The following is a 25,313-nucleotide window of genomic DNA, read 5'->3' on the forward strand; positions in this document are numbered from 1 at the left end:
GTCTTGAAGTTAACCGACACGTTCCAATCTCTGTCTGGAAGTATGATTTCTGTATGCTCTGCTGTTCATCTGATCTTCGTAAAAAGGCTGAAGGAAGCCTTGCTGAGCCCATGGAAACAAGAACAAGTGTTTTCAGTGTTACCCCAGCAATGCTGTAGTTGTTAGGCTAGGACTTTTGCTCCTAGGAATTCCAGTCTTGATGGAAGTGACTGATGTTGGCCAATATACTGTAATGAGTACTTGAAACATTAAGTGCTAACCATGCATTCATATGAAAAAAGTCTCTCCCAACTGATGTAGACACTGCTTTACTCAAAGGACCCTTCTCTGTGTGACTGCTGCTGTAATAGCTGGATATACTGAGACTACAAAGTCTATTTGAGCTTTCACATATGGGCCAGAAAGAAACTTAATTCCACGAGAAACTAAGGTTTTTTTCTATAAATCTGCATGAATGTGCTAGCACTAAGGGCAGAATCCACAGTTCTTCTTGCAATTAAAATAATTTTATGATAAAAAGATGCTTTCCTCACTTATTCTGCAATCTTAGAGTCAAAATACCCTAGCGCAATGGTTTTAGCCTTATCAGTGCAGTGGTCGTGGATAAACTCTTCATCCATTCCTTCCTTGGGCAGTTTGTATCTTCTTGGGAAAAAGACTTGAAAGATTTGACCCTTGACTCCTTCTCAGTAATTTTCTGTGCATCATAATAAATACTGAAATGTAGGTTCCCTCACAGGCTCTCCCTGCCCGTTCAGAGAACAGAATGTCTTCACTCTAGAGTCAAAGCCAACACACACACAAACACACACATGCTATCTTGTGCACTGAGTCTTTTCCATGTAATTTGAATAAACCATGAATATTCAAAGTATTGTTACAAGCATCTGTGCAAAAATAATATGAATAGTGGTTTTCCCAGACACTCTAAAGGAATCCTTCAGACTATCATAAGTAGTCTGCTGCATAGCCATAAGGTTTAGAGGATGGAAAGGCAATTGTATGACCCTGAGGTGTACAACTCAGAGGTGGTTTATACCAGGTGAGATGGAGGACTCGCTTTCATCTCAGAGAAACGTATTCGTGAAAATTATACGAACGCTTTGGTGAAATACACCTGTGAATCAGAAACAGAGAACAAATTTTAAGCTTGCAAATTTGTATACATCTGTTATTCCTGATCCTGGAAATAGTTTGATGATTTATTTCTTTTTAATATAGTTTTGGATTTGCAGAGGGATGGTTTCTACAGAGTTCCCTGGTGTTAGTCACATTAGCATTTATAGGCGGCTCATGTAAACTCTTGAGCTTTCATGGCTCTCAGTATTAGCTTTTTAATAAAACACAGTTCATATTGGCTTTTATTGCTGTTTAATTTAGGCTGAATTTTTTATGTGGCTCCTCAGCTGCAAGAAACGTGGCCTACACTTGTTTGAAACTTTTCTTGCCTATGTAAACTTGCTACGGATGTCCTTTTTTTTCTTGCATAGTGTAACAGTCTCTATGAGCTAAACTTGCCTGTATTTGTCATGCAGAACAATTACTCTACATAGCAAACCCAGATATCATATTACAGGTGGGAACCCAGAACTTTTACATAGCAACTGGAAGTCTCTCTTACCTTTGTACTATATTTTAGTTGTTCCCCAGATATAGAAATCCGCAGCTGAATTGTCTAAATAAATCATTCTCAGCAAGTCACTGAATCACAGAATCTTAAAGAGTTGGAAAGGACCTCAAAAGATCATCTAGTCCAACTCCCCTGCCAGCGCAGGAGCTCTTAGAGCAGGTCACACAGGAACTCGTCCAGGTGGGTTTTGAATGGCCCCAGAGAAGGAGGCTCCACAACCCATCTGGGCAGCCTGCGCAAGTGCTTCTTCACCCTCACAGTGAAGAAGTTTTTCCTTGTGTTTCTTTGGAACCTCTTATGTTCCAGCTTATACCCATTGCCCCTTGTCCTGTCATTGGACATCACTGAGAAGAGCCTGGCTCCACCCTCCTGAGAGCCACCCTTTACGTACTTGTAAATTAATGAGGTCACCCCTCAGTCTCCTCCAAGCTATGAGCCCCAGCTCCCTCAGCCTTTCATCAGAAGGGAGGTGTTCCACTCCCTTTGTCATCTTTGTGGCCTTGCACTGAACTCTCTCCAGCAGCTCCCTGTCCCTCTTGAACTGAGGGGCCCAGAACTGGACACAAAAAATGCCTCTCATTCAAAGGACACGTGCAAATAATTCTCAGCCAAATGTTAGTTATTGGCTTCTACATTCATGTGCTTTTTGAAGTGATCCCAATATCTCTCTTCTCTTTTGGGCATCTGAAATTGTTTAAAGCAACATGTGGTTTCTCACCCTTCTATAAGAAAAAGGCAACTTCTAAATAGGGCGAAGAAAAATATAATTTAAATAAAAGCATATTTTAGCTTGGATGCTTATGTTTATAACAGCAGCTTTACTCAATGGAGGGAGAATTTTCTATCTCAGTAGTTTTTCTAGATGAATTTGCTTGGACAATTCAGATTGTTTTTCAAACTCTATACAAGATACTGAGAGGAGCAAAGCTTACGTTTTCACAAGCCACGTGAAGAAAGGATGTTCTTATGCATTCATGTGTTTCATCATAATTCCCGGGAAGCTCTCCAGCTATACATAGTAAATATTTCACATACCAATAAAGTGATTCCTCAGCAATTCAACTACTCAGCACAAATGAGATTTAATTTATGGTGAATATCTGCACCTGTTAAACAGCGAAATAGGCTCCTGACATGAGTGATCCTTCCATGCTGTTATTTATCTAACTTTTTTAAAAGGTGCTATCTCTCCAGATTAGAACCTTTTTAAAGATCATAATTTCTAAAACACTTGTAGGCCTGAATTTTGGACTTTCATATTGGAGAGGGAATATATGTGATTTTGAGCTACAGTATATATTTATGCAGGCCTAAGATCAACACCATCAAGGGAAGGCATAAAATGTGCCTATTACTGAATTAGGCATTTGTTTGGTATATTTAATGATAAAATCAATACGTGGCTGCATCAGAGGAGAGATCCATCAGCCTCTCTCAATCAAGAGATTGAATTTGCAAGCTTGGAGGGGGGGAAATGTTTCTCCATCTTTTGACAATCCATATGACACTAATTCAGACAGCTTTTACACAGAGCTGCACCAGTTTACTCGGGCGTTGCTTTCAATATCATTTCATTAAATCAATGCAAAAGGTTATGTTGACCTTTGAAATGTATATTTAAATCTGATCAGTGGAGCTTAAATCGATTAGGAACTGATTTTAAGCCAACTCTCAAGGCAACTAAGTGTGTCCACACGGGGTTCCTCAGCTGTTCAACGAATTGATGTGAAATCCAATTTAAATTAAGCTGCTGCAAACAAACCACTGTTGTGTTGTACACGATTCCCACATGGGTCCTCCGAGTTCTCTCAGAACTTTAACTTGGAATGGAGAACCCAAGGGAGGTACAGTTAATGGAGTGAAATCTGCTCATCCCTACAAGGAAAGGAGGGGTGACTATAAACTGTGGTAAGAAGCTTTCAAACATACCAGGTTCAGGTGAAAGCTGCATTTGTAAACCTGTTTGCTGTCAAATTATGGATGTTTTTTAATCTCCTTTCTTGGCAACTGCAACTGCAGTGAACAAGATGGGTGGCATCATCAGGAATACCACCACTCACCAGACTCTGGCAAGAGGAGGCCTCCTTCATATCACACTAAAAAAGATCCAAGGTGAATTAAGAGGAAATCCCCTCTAGTTTGTGTTTGCTAGGGATTGGGATGTCTAAGGTTTACAATCTTTAGCTTGCCTTCACAGCAGCTCTGTTGTTTCCACAGAGTAGATTATTTCTCTCTCTTGAAACCTCACCAAAGACCTTTGCAGGGCTGCAGAGAAGCCCTTTTTATCTTCACAACCTCTAAGTCTACAGGGGAATTTCAGACATTTTGCTCTCACAGCAGAGAAATGGGACATGTGAAATGAACCACGCTCCATATTGATTCTTAATGCAAATAAGATGGAATGAAATGAGTATTTGTAGAAGGGAAAGATTACCTGATAATTTCTACGCACCAGCAAACCTGCCACCTGGGCTTTAATGATTGAATTTTAAAATATGGTGAAATACAAACACACAGTTATAAAATCACACAGTAAAATACATTGTGAGAGAAAGCAGAGGAGAAAGGAGTAAATAGAAGGAAATGATGAGGTAAATTGAGGGGAAACTGGTTTAGCATAAGCAACTACCTTAATTATTAATCACACAACATGGGAATGCAAGTTACACTCATATGAGCTTCTGGGGGCTATTGGTCTCTCAGCCTCCCACACCCAATTCTAACCTGGATTAACTGTCATCTGCTTCATTTTCCTCTGTCCTAGAACTGAAGAGATGGAACTGTTTTCCTCACACTCTCCCAGATGTTTTAATTAATTGACAGTTTTGCTGTACAAAATAAGAGTTGTAAGGGCTCTCCGTTGGCTTCGAGCCCCTTTCTAACCAAAGGCTGCTGTTTGATGGGCATTTGCAGGAGCTGATTTTGCCAGTCCAACCCCCAGCAAGAGAAACATATCTAAATGTAAAGGTAGGTACTTTGTCACTCCGTGTGTGAACAAAGGAAGGTCAGAGAATCGGACTTTGTTTTTTGTCCTCCAGGGAATGAAAAGGGTCTGGTAACTGCTGATGGTTTGGCTGTATGTGGTATTGTTAGATCTTTGGCCTCTTCCTTTTTCCAGCTTGCCTGGTTCCTCAAAATTCTTACAATATTCCCATTCAGACCTGTAAAACTGGTTGGCTTGAATGATTGCAGACTGGCCAGACAATGTTACAGGATGTGAGTGAACTTGAACATAAAGATCTTCCAGGAGTATTTCTATATAGTGAGGTGAAGGCAGTAACTCCTTGGTGGTTGCAGTAAGCTCTCACCCAATATAGAACATTCTATGTGTATTGCTAAAACTTCCCTGAAGCTGTTAAATCTCATTTTGTTAATCTTTTTTTTCAAGTCTTGTTGATACTACAGGTGAGTAGCAGAGTATTTCTAGTACTTGATATAGCTCTTTCCTCCTTCTGCTAGCGCAGATAGCAGTTCATGAATTCTCAGACTGAGTTGAAAACATAATTTGTGAACATGATGAGCAGAGGGAGGGAGAAAGGCGAAAAAGCCAAAAAAACCAAAAGAAAAAAAAATACCCCCACCCCACAGTGATTGGAGTGGGAAGAAGAAGAGACTGCATCACTTTGCAATGTTAAATTACCAAAAGCAAAAATTACCAAAGCACTAGGCCCTGCACCTTACACTTGTTTCTCTCTTCGAACATATTTTCTGCTTTTACTGAAGCTGTCAGGACTGGGGAGCTCATATTTTCTAATCAGTGAAAGCTGACTGCTTCAGATGTCCCTTCTTTCCATTGGGGTTCTGGAGATCCAGTTGTGCTGAGCTTTGAAATCAAAGGAAAGGACACACCAGTACAGGCTGGGGTTGATCTGCTGAAGGACAGCTCTGCAGAGACAGACCTAGGAGTCCTGGTTGATACTAACCATGAGCCAGCAATGTGTCCTCACGGCCAAGAAGGCCAATGGTATCCTGGGATGCATCAAGAAGAGTGTGGCCAGCAGGTTGAGGGAGGTTCTGCTCCCCCTCTACTCTGCCCTGGTGAGGACTCATCTGGAGTCTAAAGAGAAAACTATGGGGGAATCTCATTAATATTTACAAATATCTAATTGGTGGGTGTCAGGAGGTTGGGGCATCGCTTTTTTCCGTTGTATACAGTGACAGGACAAGGGGTGATGGAAAGAAGCTGGAACACAAAAAGTTCCATTTAAACATAAAGAAAAACTATTTTACTGTTGTGGTGAGGGAGCCCTGGCACAGGCTGCCCAGGTAGGGTTGAAGTCTCCTGTTCTGGAAGTCTTCAAAACCCACCTGGACATATTCCTGTGTGACCTGATCTAGGTGGATCTGATTTAGCAGGGGTTGGACTGGATGATCTCCAAAGGTCCCTTCCAACCCCTGCCCTTCTGTGATTCTGTGATGTTTGACACAAAAAATATATTAAAGGTATATGAACCCACAAAGAAGTCTAATGGTTTATTTCTTTTTTGTTGTTGTTCAGTATAGAACTGGCAGGCAGGCAGGCAGGCAGAGCATCTCTTGTGGGATGTGCTGAACTAGATGCTGCAATGAACTTTATAGCAGAGTCCAAAGAAAGGCTAAACTCAGTATATTGCCTTTATGTAGGCATTCACGACAGAGGGTGGTTAAATGCCAGACATACTTGAAACCCTGCCTTCTGAGAACTGAGTTAGGTACCACAATTTTTTGTTCCTGCTTATGTTGGTATGGGAGGTAGGGGCCTGCTGGCTCTCTCACTCTTGGCTTCTTTTGTAATATCCATGTAGTTTTGCACTAGTAATTGCCATGTCTGTGGGCCACCTGATTTGTTTTCCCCATTCTTTTGTGTCTTTCCAAGAAGAAGTAGTATAAAATTAGGGAAGGGTTTTTTTTTGCCCTGAAATCACATCTGAGCTTGACCTTCAAATTATGGCATCCCCACAAGAGGAAAAAAGAGTAATAAAAGCTTGGCTTTGGATTGTTACAGTTTTCAATTGCCAAATAGTGCCTTTGCTGTGACTACCGGAGGCTTCAACAGAAAGCTTTTACTGATAGCAGGATCTCTCCTGTTGTGACAAAGCAGGATGGCAGAGGCTAACAAATTTTATATTGTCGAGCCTGCAGTTGGAAATTGAGTCAGATCTTTGGAGGAATTTTGGGATGCTGATTTTTTTTGAAAAATGACAAAGAATTAATGGATGAAGACAAATACAAAGCTGTAGCTCGATAGTTCTCACAGCATCAAACAGCATCAAAACCTTTGACTCTGGGAGGAAGCTCCCAGACTTCCCTTTGTTGGTAATGTGGGGGGGACTTTGTCTGATTTTAGTTCTTATTCTCTCTCTGTGACTCTCTCCCTATGTTCAAGGGAGAAGTTGTAGATAAGAATAACTGTAAACAGTGTTTTAGTGTCTCCCACACAGCAGTCTGGAACTGCCTCTCCTCATGTTACCGAAGGTTCATGGATTTCCCAAATCAGTAGGAGTTCATTGATTTATATGCAGGCAAGCTTGTGTTACTACTTTGGTTACTCTCATGGTTTTTCCTGGCTATCGTCAATTAGCCTGGCAGATCTTCCAATGTTGCTTACATGCAGTAGTAGATGAATGTAACTACTTGTACTGAGCTATGCTAACATTCTCCTTTATTTTTTTGCATCCTCCTGAAAAGGATAAAAGACACTTTGAAAACTCTTGTCTAAGCAGCAAAGGACATCCAGACTGTGACCTGGTAATGGATATCTCCAGTGTGGTTAGCAGTACAGTCTCCTGCACTTGGACTATCCCACAGCCTCTTGCAGCTCTTCTGGGATGTTCAGGTTAAAAACAACCACTCCCCTGCTACTGCTTTCCTGTTACCCTCTGAAAGACTTCCCCTCCCTCCGAGTTACGATTTCAGCCCATCTCTGATGTCTCTTAAGCTCAGCTTAAAGCAGGACTCTCTGTCAAGCCCTCGCTCTTTCCTGCGTGTGCATTTTTTGTCTTGGTTGCTGTAGGAATTCTCTCCCTCTCACTTCTTCTTCAGCCTTATGAATAAAATAAAAGGCCAGTCTGGAGATTACCCAGAGATATGGTGACCCTTGGGCCCACACATCTTGTCTCCCCAGGCAATGGGCAGCACGGACAGCCTTGGCTTCCCTGGGGACCTCCGTGCAGGCTGGGAGCCTGGCTGCAGAACATGTCCTCCGAGCAGAAGCTGGGATTCTGGTTTCTCTCGGGAGGTGGCAGCACAGCCAGACGCGATCAGCATCTGCAGCTTGAAGCCCAGAACTGCAAAGGGGGGTGGCAGGAAGGAGGTGGGGTTGGTGTTGGTTCTGAGGTGGAACTCCTTAGTTGGCGGCAAGGCATAAGATGCGGACGTGTGGGTGTTAATACATTGAGGGGATAGCTTCAAGCCCTTTCTTGAAACAGAGTGGAATCAGCCCAACATCCTTAGCATTGTGCACTGGGGTTTGTCTATCCTTATCACCTATCTTGGTATCAGCTGCAGCTGACGGTCAGGCTGAGATGCCCACTGTGGGGACAGTGTAATTTATTGAGTCTAAAGACATCCTCACACCTGCTGTTTCTCATGTGTGGGGAAGGCTGTCTGCAGGAGATTGGGCACAGTCATCAAGTATGGTTTTTGCAAGCACCTGCTCACCCGCAGGCTGCCACGATGGTTGTATGTTATTTTATCTGCAGGTTATCAAGCAGCTTTAGGTAAAGTGCCATGAAAAAGGAAGAGCAACAATTAGTCACCATCCCATTAACTGCTACAACCTGCTGCTCTGTCATAATCTCCTCTGTTCTTTTTAGCTAGATTACTAGGAGCTAGAGGCCTTTCCTGAGGTTTTAGTCATAGATTGCAAAGCCAGGGGTACTTTATGGGGTATAGTGGAAAATGACATCAGGAAAACATGCATAAAGGCAGGGGGTTTGGGTTTCTGCAGAAACCATGCACAGTCTGGCCCAAAAATCTATGGGATATATTGCTTCATCTACCCCTCTGTCTCTGTTCTTTGAATTCAGCTTTCTTATGCCAAGCACACTGAATCAGCTGGGAATGCTCCTTGGTGGGAGGTTGTTTGCTTACTTTGTGAACTTTGAGAAGTTTTGTGGCAACATGGAAAGACAGTGGATTCCATTTTGTCACGATAGTGATTTGTGAATGCTGTCTGTGGGTTTGGACATCCAAAAGCAAAGGGTGCTAGAAATCCCAACTCAGCCTAATTCAAATGGGTTTAGTAGCATCAGCAACTGGAGGGTGGCCAGACAGCCCTACAGGTTTTTTTTTAAAAAGGAAAACAATGCACTTGATTTTTACTCTTTGGTTTGCAACCATTGAACAGGAACTAGTCTCATATACCAGGTAATTCCTGCTTAACGCTGCTTAGGGCACCACTGAAGCCACACCTTAAAGCAGGCAGCGCTGAGAGGGTGAAGCACAGAAAGGCCATAGAAAAACCTGAGGTTTGTAAGCACTTAGAAAGTGGATACCTCCCTTTATTTTCCCCCCATTCTTGGCTCCTGGCAGCCTCAGAAGGCCCACCTCTACTCTCATGACTGTACAGTAAAGGAAGGTTGTTGCCTCAAAGAGTGTTTGGAAGCACTGCAGTTCTCTTTCAGAACGGTTCCATTCCCAAGAGTGCCCCAGAGAATCCTGTGGCATCGGTGTGCTTGCCAAGGGTGAGCCAGTGATCTGTGGGGCTGGCAAGCAGAATGCAAAAGTCTCAGGCAGAGAGGACTGCAAAGTAAAACAACCCTTCCTATGTGCATTTTCCTCCTGACTCAGTTCTGGGGGATCGTCCTGCTGACATGTGGATCCTTCTCTTCCGCTGCCTTGGAGGGATAAGTTTTATTTGGACTAGCAGCAGCGAGCCTTATGCCTCTCCCCAGGTAGGTGAAGCTGTGGTGAGCAAGGGCTGCAAGCAGCTGCCCCTCCACCAGCAGTTCCACAGCAATCCTGTCAGGCATGTGGGTTAAGAGGGTGCATGTAGAGGAAACAGGGGAAATCAGTTCGGGCATAAATCCCACATAGGAGAAGGCTGCAGAGAAAAAAAAACACCAACAGAACAAATGGAAAGGAGAAGGGCAAGGACGAAAAGGAGAGACACTGGTTTTGGACAGCAATTGCACCAGGAGTCACCAGGTTATTGGTACCTTGCCTTTTGGAACAGTTTTTGACACCTGGGAAAGGGAGTTTGTCTCATTTTAATTGGGATTAACCATATCCAGAGCAGCTGTCGCTGTCCTGTGTCACCTAGTCTGTCTGTCTCCCTGCCTGCTCAGCTTGGCTGTCTCCTTCCCCTGCATGTCCTGGTGATTTGAAAAAATGATCCACTTTTTCCCTGGTGATTTGGACCACAGTGCTGTATTCCTTTTGAGCATGATGCTTTTCAAAGATGCAGCTTGTTTTTCTGCAGCAGCTACTGTCACTTCTCTATAACGTATAGCCTTAAGAGGGGGAAAACAGGTCTGAGGGGCTGCACTTTTTCTAGGAGGAAAGACACTAGAGATGACGTTAAAATCAACAGAAAACAGATGATTTCATGTATGGTAAAGAGGGTAGCTCAGACCTTTTTATGAAGTGCAAGATTATTAAGGAATACTACCTCTAATTTCACTTTGGAAGCAGAGCAGAGAGCTCTTAATGCACCTCCCATTGTGGTGTTAGGTATCTGCATACATGAATCAGTATATATCAATTAAATAAGCACACAGATATATGTTGTATTCCACACCATCTTTGTTGTCTTTCTTCTTTTCTGAAAGCACCATCGGCTTTTTAGCAAGACTCAAGATCTGCGTTGCTGTATTCTTTTTGCTGCCAGATACAGAAAGATAAATCCAGACCATATGATTGCTGGCTGCATGGCTTTTACCCATTGGCAAACATCTCCCCGTAGTGACATCAGCTGAGGTGGGAAGACTATAATTTTCAGTGGCAGTAGTCATTTAAAGTGAAAATGAACATTAATGTTTCTCTGGTATGCATATGCCCTACTGTACGTGTTTGCTCAACGTCCTGGCTTCCTACTGAGTAATATCCTGCTGGGGACATTACCATATGGATTTAGGGTTAAAAATCATGGGTTTATTAAAGGGAAAGTGTTGCAAGTTCTGCTTTGAGAACAGCTATTTTCTTCAACGTGGAAAATCAATTTTGTCAAGCACCTACCTGTCATTTTCCAAATACTCCTTTGCAGCAGCCTTCACACTACAGCCCTGAATAAGGAGCAACAGGACAAAAACCTGAATCCGTGCAGCTTTGTTTCATTGTTGGCCATAAAAGATGCACCATCACTGAGGAGCATTTGGGGAAAGGGGCAGTTAAGTGAAATGGAAGCTTTCCTTGTGGATAACTGCAGAGGTGTTAAAGGGTGTATAAATGAGAGTGGGTATGCTTCTCCTTCAAAATAACGTTATTCTGTGTAACTCATAGGCTCAGCCTGACTCTCCAAACATTTAGGTATGTGCTCAAGACACAAGTGTTTCATTCTTTCAAACACAAATCCCATTGAAAATGATTCCAAAACATCCAGTGGCAGCATCACCTTGTTCTCTCCACAGGCCTTTAATTTGGAGACTTCTAGACATCCCATCCCAGCAGAGACTGGATCTCAGGTAAAAGCTGTACACATCCATCCTGTGATGGAGCTAGACTGGAATAGTGCTGTTTGGCCCAAATGCTTATGATAGGTACAGTATAGACATTGCTTACCTGTATGCATATAAAAGAATACCCTTTTTATGCTGGTACTGCCTCTTCCAACCAGCAACATGGTGCACACATTGATTTAAAAGGGTTGACTTTGCAGAGTGAGAGACCTGGAAAACTGGGTGGCTTTTCAAAACGTGCTGTTGTCCTGCTGGATGGGGAGTATGTTCTCCTGTTTCCCCATGTTGGGGAATACTACTACTGACCTTCTCAGGGAAGTACTTTGAGTTGTACTGAAGGAGAGAAGACGTTCCCAGTGCCACCTCCCATCACTGTTGTCTCCATCATTGCAGTGGAACAGGCAGGGCTTGGACACCTCAAGCACTGTAAATAAAACTCACGTTGATCGTAACTATTGTTGGCCAAATTTACATGCCAAAAGAAGAGTCTGGACAATGCAAATTATGTCTCTAGCTATTGCATTTTAAAAAATTCCAAACCATGGACTGCCAGAGAACAAAGAGTCGACAGTGGAACACCAACGACTCTACTTTGCTCTGTGCTTGATGGCGATCAATTAAAACCCGAGGAAACAAGCAAAAAGTTTATGAGGCACCGAAGCCCTTCATAATAGGACAGAAAGACAAATCCAATGTGCTTTTAGTGAAGGACTAAACAACAACCAGCGGCCAAGGACGCAGAGTGGCTTGAGGTGTGTGGGGCTGTTCTCTGCTGTGATCCTTCGGCCAAGGAGCCGCACTCCGCGCCGGACCACCTCGCCCGGCTAGCGGCTGCGCAAGAAACGGCCAGGCCCGCCACTCAGAGAACCGCGGCGGGGCCGCCTCCGCCGCAGCGGAGCCGCGTCCCGCACACGGGCCTGTCACCCGCCCCGCGCCTCTCCCCCGCTTCACTCGGCCCGCGCGGGGCAGACCAGAGGCCGAGCAGCGGTGACCTGCCTGCGGGGAAGAAGGGGAAAGCTACAGCCAGATTAAGCACCCGCTCCCAGTGGAGCGAGAAGGGGGCAGGCGGGCTGAGGCAGGGAGGGAAGGCGGCCTAGAGCTGGGGCCGATCCCGGTCTCCTCCGCTCGCTTCGCCTGAGCGACAGCCAAACCGCACCCCACACGATGGGTGCCTGTCCTTTTAAACGCCCCTCCCCCACCAGCTCTCGGCGCGCGCCCTTCCCCGCAGGTTGCGCAACCCCGCAGCAGCGCGGGGCGCGTGGGGGGATGAGGATGAGGTAACGGCGCGCGGCCCCGCCCTGACCGGCGCCTTTAACATCCCGCCGCATGTGACCACAGCTCCCCGCCTCCTCCCGCTCCGCCCTCCCCTCCCCTCACCTGCTGGCGGCGGGGCGCGGGGCGGGACGCGGGGGTAGCCTCGCCCGCCGCTTCCGCTCGCTCTCCCCCGCCTCCTCCCCTCCGCGCATGCGCGCGGAGCGGGACGGGCGATTCTGGCATCCAAAATGGCGGCCGCGATGGATGTGGATACCCCTAGCGGCACCAACAGCGGCGCCGGCAAGAAGCGCTTCGAAGTGAAGAAAGTGAGGGCCGCCTGCGCGCTCCGCCTGCCGGTCCCCACGGGAGGGGGAAGGAGGGAGCGGGGCCGGCCTGGCAGCGGCGGGCGGGATGGGGGGAGAGGGCATCTCCCCGCTCCCCTCACGGAGACGGGCGCCCGGTTCCGCACCGGCGCGGCGGGAGGGGCGGGACGTTTTCTGGCGGGGAGCTTTGGCGTGCGTCCGGGCCAATGGCTGATGCGGAGCGCCGCACGTGCGGCGGAGGCTGGCCAATCAGCGGGCGCGGCGGGCGTGGGCCGCGCGGGCGGTGAAGGGAGGTCTGAGGGGGCCGCCTCTGAGCGGGGCCTCCGGTCCCCGCGGCCGCCCCCCTTACTGCCCTGGAGCCCCGGGCGGCTCGGGTTGGGGAGCAAGGGTGCAGTGCTGTGTTTTCCTCCTCCTCTGGCCCCGCCGCCCGAGCAGCTCCGGGTGCTGCGGAAGACGCTTGGCACAAATTTTTGTGGCTGTATATTTTTCGTTTCGTCTTTAAATGAAGCCATAACAACGTGTGTGTCGTCAGCACCCGCTCTCCTGTCTTTGGTTCCTCAAAACAGCTGTAATATCACTGTTACCCAGCTCCATAGAAACAGGAAACCTTTAGAGAGAGTCCAGTGGAGGGCTACCAAGATGATCAGGGGGCTGGAACATCTTAAAAGGAAAGGCTGCAGGACCTGAGGCTGTTCAGCCTGGAGAAAAGTATCTAAAGAGTGGATGGTAGGAGGATGGGACAACACTTTTTTCCTGTACTGCCCAATGACAGGACAAGGGGTAGTGACCACAAGCTAGAACACAAAAAGTCACACTTAAACACAAGGAAAAACTTCCTTGTTGCTCAGGTGAGGGAGCCTTGGCACAGACTGCCCAAGGGAGGGTGTGGAGTCTCCTGCTCTGGAGGTTTCCAAACCTGCCAGGGCATATTCGTGTGTGACCTGATTGAGGTGAACCTGCTTTAGCCGGGAGTTGACCTGGGTGATATCTAGAGGTCCCTTCCAACCCCTACCATTCTATCATTCTTGTGTTCACTGCCACCAGTATGTCTGTCAGCTGGATCATGGTAGTAAATAGCCTGAGTCTGCTATGGGAGGGTGCAGAGGAAGTAGAGAGACTGCATGGGCTTGTACTAAAGTACAAGTTGAGGAAAAATGACACTTGGACTGAATATCAGCAAGTATTTCCAGTGATTCCAGCTTGTATATGTATCTTGTTTGAAAAGCAGCTGGCATCAGCGATGATGGAAATCCCTGGCTCTGTACAGGGCCACAGGTCTATGCAGAAGGAGGCGTTTGGATGACATGATCGCTTGTTCTTTGGAAATAAGGACAGATATAATAGCACGTGAGAGATGCAGGAAGCAGCACCTTTTGTGTGTCAGTAGCTTTCCTCTTCCCCAGCAAGATACCAAGACGTGTTTGTTGCATGTGTGGCTCACTACAGGTCTGTGGGTTGTAAGAGTAGATTATGATGGGAAAAGAGATTAAGTAGCTGGGAGTGCAGAAGAGATAAGTGTGCTGGGAGCTTTTATCCTAGCTGCCTTGAAATGTGGCTGAAGTCCTTGGCAGATGACTGCCTTGATCAGAAGACTGGCTAGACATGAAGTTGGAAAACAGGGAAAAAAAAAATAGATAGCCACTGGCACATTTCCTGAAAGATCTACTAGTATAGTGCTGACTTTTTATATCAATGCTAATAAAAATGGAAATGCTTCTAAAAATTGATACTGCTTATCATTAGTTGGCCTTCTGCATTCATCCCTCAGAACCTGGACTGAAGGGAAGCAATGAAAGCACTGAGATGTAGATGGAATAAATTGGAGATGACTTTCTGTGTTACAGTCAAACCAGTCATATACTGAAAATACGGAAACCCCCAAAACATCTAGACTACTTGAGTAGGAAATGAACATTATCCTACTGATATGCTGTTGGATCGCTTTGAATATTGAAGGCAAGCCTATGTGTTTAATGAATTTAGAAAAGATCTGATTGTGGCTTTTTATGGGGAGGAATAAAAAGCCCTGTGCTTTTCTGTGTAGGTTAAAGTCCTAATTCTGAATCCTTTTTCTTCAAGTGCTGGGGAAATTTGCAGCCAACCCTTCTCCTGAAGTAGTGTGGGACAGAGATATCCCACTTTTTTTTTTAGTTTGTTTTTCTTCTGTAAACAAAGTCTTTGAAAGGTTAATTTGGTAGTACTTTCACATTTTTATATTCAGCCTTGCTAGTAGGTCATTGCCTAGTAAACTTTTTGCAGAGGAGATTGTCCATGAGATAGCAAAGGGTAGCATTAGACTGTTCATGGCCCAAGCTGCTCTGGGGGGTGATTACTGGAGAGACTGCTTCATATAATGGAAATTCCTCTGAAGAAAATGGTACCTGGACTGGCATTTGTGCAAGGCAGTGTCCTTTCCATCAGAATTAAAGATGTGACATGAGCATGACCGTGCCTCTGGATCTTGAATAGAAATGCTTCTGAAGTTGGAAGGAAACATTGGATCTGGGAGGTGTGTGAGGGTAATGTACCACTGCTTTCTAGTGAGCTGCAGAGATGATAAAGGGTTACTCTGGACTGTTAAGATTATTTGTTGTCAAAACATCCCATCCTTTCCATTTAAAAAGTACATGGGATCGTGAAAAGTAACAAGGACTTCTGTGTGCTGTAAATTGAGTCAAAACTATGTTTTTCTTTGTGTTTTTTCTCCTTTTCCTTAGTGGAACGCGGTAGCTCTGTGGGCATGGGACATTGTGGTTGACAACTGTGCCATTTGCAGAAACCATATTATGGATCTATGTAAGTAAATGGTGGGGAAGACAGTTGGCAGTTTTACCTTGTATGTGATGCATAGCTGGAATTTCCCCTGTTGAGAGTATAATTCATCAAATGCAGCTTTTGGTTGGAACTAAGTCTTCACAGTGCAAATACCAAGCTCATATTTTAAAGTCCCGTAATCTGTTTTTGTGACTTCTATCACCATACTGCTTTTCCCTCACCCTTTTCTTAGAAAGAGTAGAATCACTTGGTACCACATCTACAGACGAGGTGATGTTGCTGAGTGTGATTTGGATGCAGCAAAGAGGAAAAGGAGTAATAATCCAGAGCCAAGAGGAACTGAAATTATTCAGGGTCGACAGGTATCAGTCACAAGAAGAGGTATTGGATTTCAGAGTTGGGGGTGTTGCCATGGGTATCAGCTTTTTGGTGACACTCATTAGGATGAATGTCTGGCCAGGAAAAGCTTGGACCAGTGACTTCATTTGAGCCCTCATTCAACTAAAACTGCCTTGTATAAATAAGTTAGTTAATGTTATAGTGTGGGGAATTTTGTAGCCACATAGACAATTAGTTTTTCATTTACAGAGGAGAGTAATGAAATGCCTAAATCAAAAGCAACATATTGCTAGTATTATATAGATTTTTTTTTCTGTATCACCTTGATGGTCCAATTAACAAATGTGCTTGCTATGTAGGAAAATAAAGTGATAGTGAAGTATACAATTTGCTGTCATGAAATAAGCGTGCATGCGTGAAGTCGTTGGTGTGAGTCCCTTAAAGGATTGGTAATGAGCACAAACTCTTTGTTTTTTTTTTCCTCAAAACTGACAAGACACTGTTGGCACTGTAACTGTCCATCTTGTTTCAGTCCTGAGGGACAGAAGACCTTTTAATACACCCCAGGTAGAAATTGACCATATTTGTTCATGTTACTAAAACATAAGGATTACGAACCTTTCCCCCACCCCTGCCCCAACCCAAGAGCAGGTACAGCTGCAGTGCCTGGGAATGGCCCATCGTCATCCCTCTGTGGTAGTTTGTGTTGCACTTCAGTTTTGTGCAGTCGCCCTTGGAGTTACTGGTACTGGTAACTTACTGTCAGTAAGCCTGTATGAAAAGAAAACATTTCAGGAAAGTGAGACCTCAGGTTTACAGTAGCAACTGGTGAGAGATGCACCTGATTTTACATCATGTTTAAAAAATAATGATAAAAGTACTTTCAGAAGTTGGGTTCTGGGGTTTTTTTAACACACAGGGCTGAAAACAGGTTAAGCAAGTTCACTCTTTGCTTTGGGACAGATGTGTCTGTATTTTGAGCCAGCTACTGCCTGCCCATGCCTCAGTTTATTCGTTACGAGAAAGGGAATGGTAACATTAAAGAGAAGCAAGCAAGAATGGGGTTTATGAAATATGCTGAGGTGCTTTGATGTAAAGGTTTCCTTTTTAAGTACCTCTAACCTGTAGCATCTTGAAAGGTAGTAGAGGTGGGCTACTGGGCTACTACTTAAGTCTCAGATTTTTGGTGTATTAGAGGAGAAGGGACATCACTGACAGGCAAAATGGAACTGTAAAGATTTGTTAGAACACGAGCCACATTTACAGAATTTACAAATGTGTAGAATAAATACACAAAATCTTGTTATTCAGGGTGATTATTCACGACAAATGGGATATGTTGTAAGATAGTGAATCTGCCTCAAAAATGAATAGTGCCTCCTATCAGAGACCAAATAGTGTCTGATATATTTGCTGGGTTTTTTTTGTAAATGGCAAATAGGACATGTGAGGATGAAGGTGTGAAGGATCTGGAAGGAGAGTGGACAGATGTTATTTTCCAGTAGTGAATTTCGCGTGTCAGTTCTTAAAAAATTGAAAAAAAGGAAAAGGATTTTACCAAAATGGGTTTGAGAGTGTATAGGCAGATTAGAAAAAACAGTGAAGGAAAAGGGCATAGGTAACTTTCTTCTTTCTTTTTTTGAGTTGCTCAAGCATAACATGTCATTAGTTTGGGTATGAGCAATATTCTGAAAAGCCTGGACTGCAAATGACAGCCTGAAATTGACAGTGTACAAGAGCAGAAGAGGCATCTAAATTGGTGTTCCGAGATCAGTGTTGTCTCTGGCTTTACTTACTTCCTTGTTATGGATCATTAATGCTGTTAAATGACACTTTAATTAGATTTTCAAACAGAAGATGTGAAGTGATGGGAAATTGAGGAAAGGATAGTAGAATGTACAGGGGAGAACAACACAAGATTCAATTTGATAAAGTGCAGGATGCAAATGTCTTCCTCTCCTAGTGATGAAGAGAAACCTTGAAAGGGAAGCCCTTAAAAGAGTGTGAAGTATCGCCAGCTGTGCTAATGGAAGATGGTTTAACATTATCAAGTTGGGCATCACTGTTAAGGTGTCACACAATTCTCCTCATGCTTGTACATTTTGACATGATAACATGGTCAAAGGGTTTTCCCTGCCTTCAGTTTGGTTTGTGCTTGGGATACAGAAGGAATGAGAAGTTTTTCAGTGTTTTTGTTTTGCTGTTCTCTGGAAAGACCCGGGTCCTATTTCGATGTCACTCGAGCAGTGTTCTCTCTTTCTCCAAAGCCATACTCTCTGGTGCTGCCATTGCAACGAGGGGAGTGTTGAGGAGTGTTAACTGAACCCTATGGTTAGTATAAGGGATTACTTTCTGGTCTAGAACGTGGAACAGATCATTGTACTAGGGTAAGAGATACAGTTTTGAACTCTGTGAATTGTGCCATCCTCTTTCTTTGACAGTAAAGTGCCAAGTACCACATTCGATATTCTAGCTTCACAAACTCAGCATCTCAGCATAGCATCTACAGAGAAGAATTTCAGCGTGCTTAACAGGTTGAATGATTTGAGATTTTTGAGAAGACTAAAAGAATAGAACAAAGTATGTGTGGTTTGCTAAGTCATAAGTAGGAGTGGAAGGTGATGGCCGTGTACGTGTATTTTGAGAGCGTGGTTCTGACAGGAAATACTGAGTGTCATACAAGGGGGTTATACATAGAAGGAATCAGATTATGATATGATGAGGGAGGAACTTAGATTAAAAAATTAGTCAAATTTGCAGATAATTCCTAAGATGCTGGAGACAATTGCAAGGGGAAAAATCTGAGGCTCCTCTGAAGTTCAAAACACTAAAGTGAAAATAGACTAGATTAGATTAGACTAATTTAGTTGAAAGGATCCTACAACAATAACCTAGTCCAACCACCTGCCACAGCATGTTGTTAAAGGGCATTGCCCAAGTGCCTCTTAAAACACTTGACAGGCTTGGGACATGGACCACCTCTGTAGGAAACCTCTTCCAATGTTTCATCACCCTCTTGGTGAAGAAATGCTTCCTGATGTCCAGACTAAAGCTCCCGTGGCGCAGCTTTGAGTTATTCCCATGCATCCTGGCACTGGGTCCTGGGGAGAAGAGATCTGAATCTCCCTCTCCGCTATTCAAAAGCAACAGAGAGCAGTGAGGTTGCCTTCAGCCTCCTTTTCTCCCACTCAACAATCCCAAAGTTCTTAGCTGCTCTTCACAGGACAAGTAACAATTGCACTTTGAGCTTAGTAGCCTGATATTTTGTTTTTCCCCCTCTCTCTGTTTTCTGATGTGTTGTGTTAGCCAAACTATGTATATTTATTTCTCTTCTTTCCAATAAGTTGATCCCTTCATGACATGATTTTAGAAGGCAATGTATAAAGATAAAGGGGAACTCATACAGTGGTTACCCTTGCTCAAGGGGAAGCTGCTTTGAATAGCTCTTCTCATCATATTTACAGCTGTTACTGTAGCTGTGAACAAAAGACACGTACTTTACTTCTGTTACCTGCCGTCACAGCTACTTAAAATTCTTAGGTTGCTTTTCTTGTTAGGTAAATACACAGAAGATTTCTGCCATAGAAAATGTATAGGAAGAGGGATGGCTCTTCATAGATGCCAAGATTCAGAAGTTGCCATTATATAATATGCATTTCTATAACTCCCTGGGTTGAAATGCTTCCATTGCAGCTTTTACAGTTATTTACAGGTATATCGGGTTTTAGCTGTATCCTTCTGCCCTCACTTGCAGATACTCTGTCAAAAGCAAGGCAACAGAAGAGCTCTTCAGCATTCCTCCAGTACCTGTTACAATCTGACTCTCACCACTTCTTTTTTGGGGGGGTGGTGGGGGAAGGAGGGAGGTAGCAAATGCTAAATAGCTTCTCTTTCTTTCAAGAGCCAGATTCATCAGATTTCCTTCTCTCAGTTTGTTCATTTGTTTTATTTCTTTATTGACATATTGGCTTTTTCTTAAATGAGGGAAGTAGGAGACCAGAAAGTGCATTTGGGAAGCCCTTTTTTGGCAGCCAAAGATAACACTGCCAGCAGTAGTCTCCAGCCTATTTGATGAAGGAGTTAAATGTAAGTGTCATGTTGGAAGAGCCTTACATCATCACCAGAGAACTCCTCCTCAGCTATTTCTGCAAAAGTTCATCTGTCCTCTTAAGCTTTATGGGATTGTAGTGTTTTAAACTGTATTTTCTTGTCAGGGAATGTTTGAGTAATGTTAAAATGAATTTCAGTGCTGCTTTTCTTCCTTACCTAAACCACCTTTCTTCCCTCTCACTCCCAGTCAAAACACAGAGTCCTTTAAAGCCTAGAAAAAAGGTTCCAAGAAGAGGAGACTGAGGGGAGATCTTATTAACATTTACAAATATCTAAAGGGTGGGTGGCAGGAGGTTGGGACATCCCTTTTTTCTATAGTAGCTAGCAACAGGACAAGGGGTAATGGAATGAAGCTGGGACATAAAGAGTTCCACTTAAGTATAAGAAAAAACTCTTTCACTGTTGAGGTGAGGGAGCCCTGGCACAGGCTGCCCAGGGAGGGTGTGGAGTCTCCTTCCTTGGAGGTCTTCAAGACCTGCCTGGACATGTTCTTATGCAACCTGATCTGGGTTGACCTGCTTCTGCAGGGGGTTTGGACTAGATGGTCTCTATGATTCTATGCAGCTAGGGATGATTAGAGGGGAAAAAAAAAAAGATGAAATACCATAAAACTGGGCCAGTTGTACTTCAGATCCAATATGCCCAGTATCCTGTTTCTGACGGGGAAAGAGGAGAAACAAGATAGGTGTATTGTCTGCTGGAATATTTTCTTTGCTTTCAGCAGAGACTGTGTAAGTTAAACTTTGACTATCAGTTGACTGGTTTTCCCTTTAAATGAAGTTTGAAGTGTTAAAGTTTCTTCTTGAGCTGGAGCAGAAGTGAATTGTTCAGGCTCTAGAATGGGGAACCAGGTTGCTGGATTTATTTTCTCAGTACTGTTCTTTCTTTTTTTCCTCGCTCTCTCGTCTTCTTCATCCATGCAACCTGACAGAAAACCCCCAAACTTAACCCAAACCCAGAACTCTTTGTCCTATTGTGTATTTTGAGAGTATACTTACCTGTCACAAGAGTATAGAAAAAAGGCAGGCAAACTCCAACATTACATCAGCAAATAAATTTGTAACCGACAGTACATAATGTCTGACAAAACAGGGAATTTATACTTAGAGAAACATGGGTAAGAATTTGAAGTAAATGTGCCTTCAGTGGATCATCAAGAGACATCTCTTGAAACACAAGAGGAAAAAATATTTACCTTTAAGGTTTAGAAAGCAGACGCGTGTTACCAGTAGATGAGCTATGTCTTCTCACCCTCTGGAACTTTGGAATGCTGAAAAAGTACAGGAAGGAGGAAAGCAGGATGAAGCAGATTTGGATCTGGTACTTTTGGGAAAACAGTACACATTAAACCACAACTCTTGACACTTTCTGATGTAGTAAGTGCAACAAAACAGAGCTTCCCCAGTGCTACGATGAAGAAACCTACCAGTTGGTCTCACATGTACACCTTCTGCATCTCTGTGTTTAATCTTTGTTTTCACAGGTATAGAATGTCAAGCAAACCAAGCGTCAGCTACCTCTGAAGAGTGCACAGTTGCGTGGGGCGTCTGCAATGTAAGGAAAACTGGTTTGTTGCAGAGCTCGTGTGTGGTGATGCTATTCCCTTTTTTCATGACTCAGGACAAAATGAGTTCCATAAAATGTTTCAGATAATCCAGCAGAAAAAAAAAAGAACTTTAAACACCATATGTTTAGTAGAGTGTAGAAAGGAGAGAGAAAAGAAAAACAATCAAACAAAAGAAACAGTGAAAGCTGGAGAGGTGCAATACAGAATGCACAGAGAGAAGGGAGGAAGATAGGCCTTTACCCCTCACCCCCTTTTTTTTTTTCCCCTAAGAATAATGAGTCTTTCATTCTGAGCATGATTTTCCTCATCAAGGTTCTGCCTAGGAGCTATGCTTTTCCCCCCCCCTCCCCGATAATAGGATTACTTGGATGTCAGCATGCTTGATTTGTCTTTGTGCAGGCCGATTCAAGGAGTCAATATGAGGTAATGAGGTGATTTGCTTCCCCTTTTGGAGGAAGATCAAATCGGTTCTAGTGTACCATCTCCAGCTCTTCAGTTTGTTGCCATATGCACTCTTTCGTACGTGATCCCACTAGCGTGTGAACCCAAACTCACATACCTCTCAGCTAGCCTGGGCCTGAGTTGGAAGATAAAATTTTCCATAATGGAACAACTACCTGTTCCTCAGTCCCATCCTCAATGTGCTGTGGGATCAAGTTACAGCCTGAGAATGCTGGAACAAGATTATAAATGTTGCAGTTCTGTTTGGAGAGGACAAGAGCAGCTTTTTTAACCACATCAGAATATTCTAGTGTCAAAATTATGTGTTTGTGCCCAAGAGTTCCTACGAGTGGGACCTTGTTTTTAAGTAGCTGTATGGGATATAGAAAAAGGTGTCCTTATTAAAAATGTGATAGAGATTTGGGGCTTTTTGTCTTTCTAATTTTGCAAGTTCCTCTTTATTCAGTTTGTTCAGAAGACTGGCAGAAAGCGTCAGCTTGCGTACATAGTATCACCTCTGCTACTCACTGCAAAATCCTCTTTCTTGTCCTTCTGATTATGCTGCTTATCTGCATCTGCACTGCCAATTTTAGCAGCTGCTAAACTCTGCGTTCTCTCCTTCATCAGAAAAGTCAGTTGGTTGCCACCGTGGAACAAGCTCCCTGCTGCCATTTCACTAATGTTCCCTTCCTCTCTGGGAATGGGGAGCGATTCCTTGGTGTTTACCAGTGAGATGGTTGGTTAGTCTTCCCCACCTTTATCTGCAAATGCTCGCTGCTCTCTTCTTACTGTGGTGCTTTCAATGGTAGTTTTCACCTTGAGATACATTTGTGTGTTGTGAAATGACGGGATCTGAACTTTCTTTTCCAGCATGCTTTCCACTTCCACTGCATCTCCCGCTGGCTCAAAACTCGCCAAGTATGTCCGCTGGACAACAGGGAATGGGAGTTCCAAAAGTAGGTACCCTGCATGCATTTCAGGATGGAAAATCCAACTGTCCTTCCCTTACTAGAAATGATCCATGTCAGATATATGGGTAATCTCTCTCATTTGTAGGTCTGAGAGCACAGTTGCTGTTGGGAAAGGTTTTCTTTCTTCACTTTGCTGTATAGGGACCTTTCCTCAGTCACCCAGTGGTAAATGAGCTCTGAAGGGAGCTCAAATAGCTGCAGGCTAAGTGGGAGTTGTTAAAAAGCAGTGATTTCTATTGACATTCTCTCTAAAGAATAGAGAGCAGAAGAGAAATGGAATTTGCTGAAAGAGGAGCCTCAGGTGAATGCTGTACTGCCACGTGAGCAATTTGGGTTCAGAAAATGACCTGAATTTAGCTGCTCACGTTCCAGAGCATTTCTGCTGAGGTGCCAAACATCTTATGGGATCCCTCTCTATTTTGGGGATTTCTTTTATAACTCTAGTAGGTTCAGAGATTAATACAGCTTATTTCCCAGCATCTGGAAATCAAATGTCCATGTAGCCGTTGCTACAGCCGTGGCCCCATGTACTCATAATTTCTGTGCTACTTGGTTTGGTTTGTGTTTTATGAAGGTCCGTTGTTAGAATAGTAACGGAAGGTCCACGGATGGGGGTTTGAGGTGTAATTGTATTTGGAGAGGTGATTGTACGTTGGGAGTAGGTACAAGGTTTGCCTGTCACTTGCTTCATTGACCTTTTATTAACTGTGGATCTTGCCTCTCCTCACCCTTTTTTAAAAACTAAAATGAGTTCTAACCCAAGACCAGGTTAAACCAAAGCAAAACAGATACTCTCACCATTCAGGATTGTCTTTGGGGTCTGGCTCGCAATCAGCTATGTAAGCCATCATTGATGTGACAGCTTGAGTGCCAAAGTTTTGATATTAAGGTGTTTTAATGAACACTTAATGAAAAGTGAGCCCGTGTTGCTTGGCTCATGGCCTGATATTGCGTGGGTGGCACAATGAGAAAAGGAGAGATGAATGAGTGTCTTCTTACAGGTGCTCAATACTACTTCTGGGGCTGCAACAAGCTTTGTCTTTGTTTTTATGTGCAGGAGATAGTTGAAGTGGGATTTTGGGGCACAAGGTGGTGGTACTGAGGGTTTTGAATGCAAGAGCCTGTGCATCACTCAGGCTGTCTTCTAACTAGCACCCGCAGAGACTTTTCGGGGAGGCAAAGCATGCAAAAACTTCCCGAGGTTTCCGTAACGCAACGTTTCACCTTTGTCTACTTCACCTGTTAGTTGCATTGTGGTAGAATGAGAACAAATCTGCCCAAATCAGCACTGGTATGAAACACATCTTTTTTAAAGAAGCATTAACACGTTATGTATTTGCAGGTACGGACACTAGAGAGATGATCACCACGCTGCTTGTTACATCGTCAGCCTCAGTTGTTGTTACTCTGAGTTTGTTTTAGCAACTTGAATAACCAGTAATGTGTACAATTATTCCTTATTTCTCCCTATTGGATACTACCAAATAAAGTCTTACTGGAGCTTCCTGCCAAAGCGTTTTTGTCTTGCACTCAGGAGCGGGCAGTCGGTGAATGAGGGAGGAGAATTCCCTGCACACTGGGGACTTCAGCCAGGGAACTCTTTTCAGCTGGGCAGCTTTTGTTGTTGCTGTGTCCAGTATTTGACTGGGAGGTTGGTCTTAACTCTCACATGACTGAGAGCTACACCTCTGGCTCTCCAAGGTCGGCCTTCAGCTCCATCGTATCGTGCTGTGGATGCAGAACTTGGTCTGGCCAAGGGGCATTTCATGCGGACGGGCTTTCTCGCAGCTGAGGTGAAGTGATGATCTATACTATGAGGGGTTGTGTGTTCGTTTCTGGGACCTGTGCTACAAGAAAGACATGGAGGTGCTGGAGCATGTCCAGAGACAGGCAACAAAGCTGGTGAAGGGTCTGGAGCACAAGTCCAACGAGATGTGGCTGAGGGAGCTGGGGTTGTTTAGCCTGGAGAAGAGGAGGCTGAGGAGAGACATGGTCACTCTCTACAGCTACCTGAAAGGAGGTTTTAGTGAGGTGGGGGTTGGTCTCTCCTGTAATGAATAATAAGAGAAAATGGGCTCAGGTTGCACCAGGGGAGGTTTAGATTTTGTATCAGGAAGAACTTATTCACCAAGAGGGTTGTTAGACACCATAACAGGCTGCCCAGGAAGGTGGTAGAATCCCCATCCCTGGAGATACTTAAAAGATGTGTAGATGAAGTGCTCAGGGACATGGTTTAGTGGTGGGCTTGGCAGTGTGAGGTGAGTGGTTGGACTCATTGAACTTAGAGGTCTTCTCTGACTGTAATGA

General features: G+C 44.1%; 1 protein-coding gene across 1 annotated transcript; it reads left to right on the forward strand.

Annotated features, from left to right (window-relative positions):
- The first annotated feature begins 12,659 nt into the window (after window positions 1–12,659).
- RBX1 (ring-box 1) lies at window positions 12,660–24,519 on the forward strand. Its single transcript, XM_062013003.1, has 5 exons — window positions 12,660–12,806; window positions 15,521–15,599; window positions 21,511–21,581; window positions 22,906–22,991; window positions 24,349–24,519. Exons 1-5 carry the CDS (start codon window positions 12,729–12,731, stop codon window positions 24,359–24,361), a joined length of 327 nt encoding a protein of 108 aa, XP_061868987.1. The 5' UTR covers window positions 12,660–12,728; the 3' UTR covers window positions 24,362–24,519.
- Window positions 24,520–25,313: the final 794 nt, after the last annotated feature.

This window comes from Colius striatus, chromosome 1, assembly GCF_028858725.1.
Source record: "Colius striatus isolate bColStr4 chromosome 1, bColStr4.1.hap1, whole genome shotgun sequence".
NCBI lineage: Eukaryota > Metazoa > Chordata > Aves > Coliiformes > Coliidae > Colius > Colius striatus.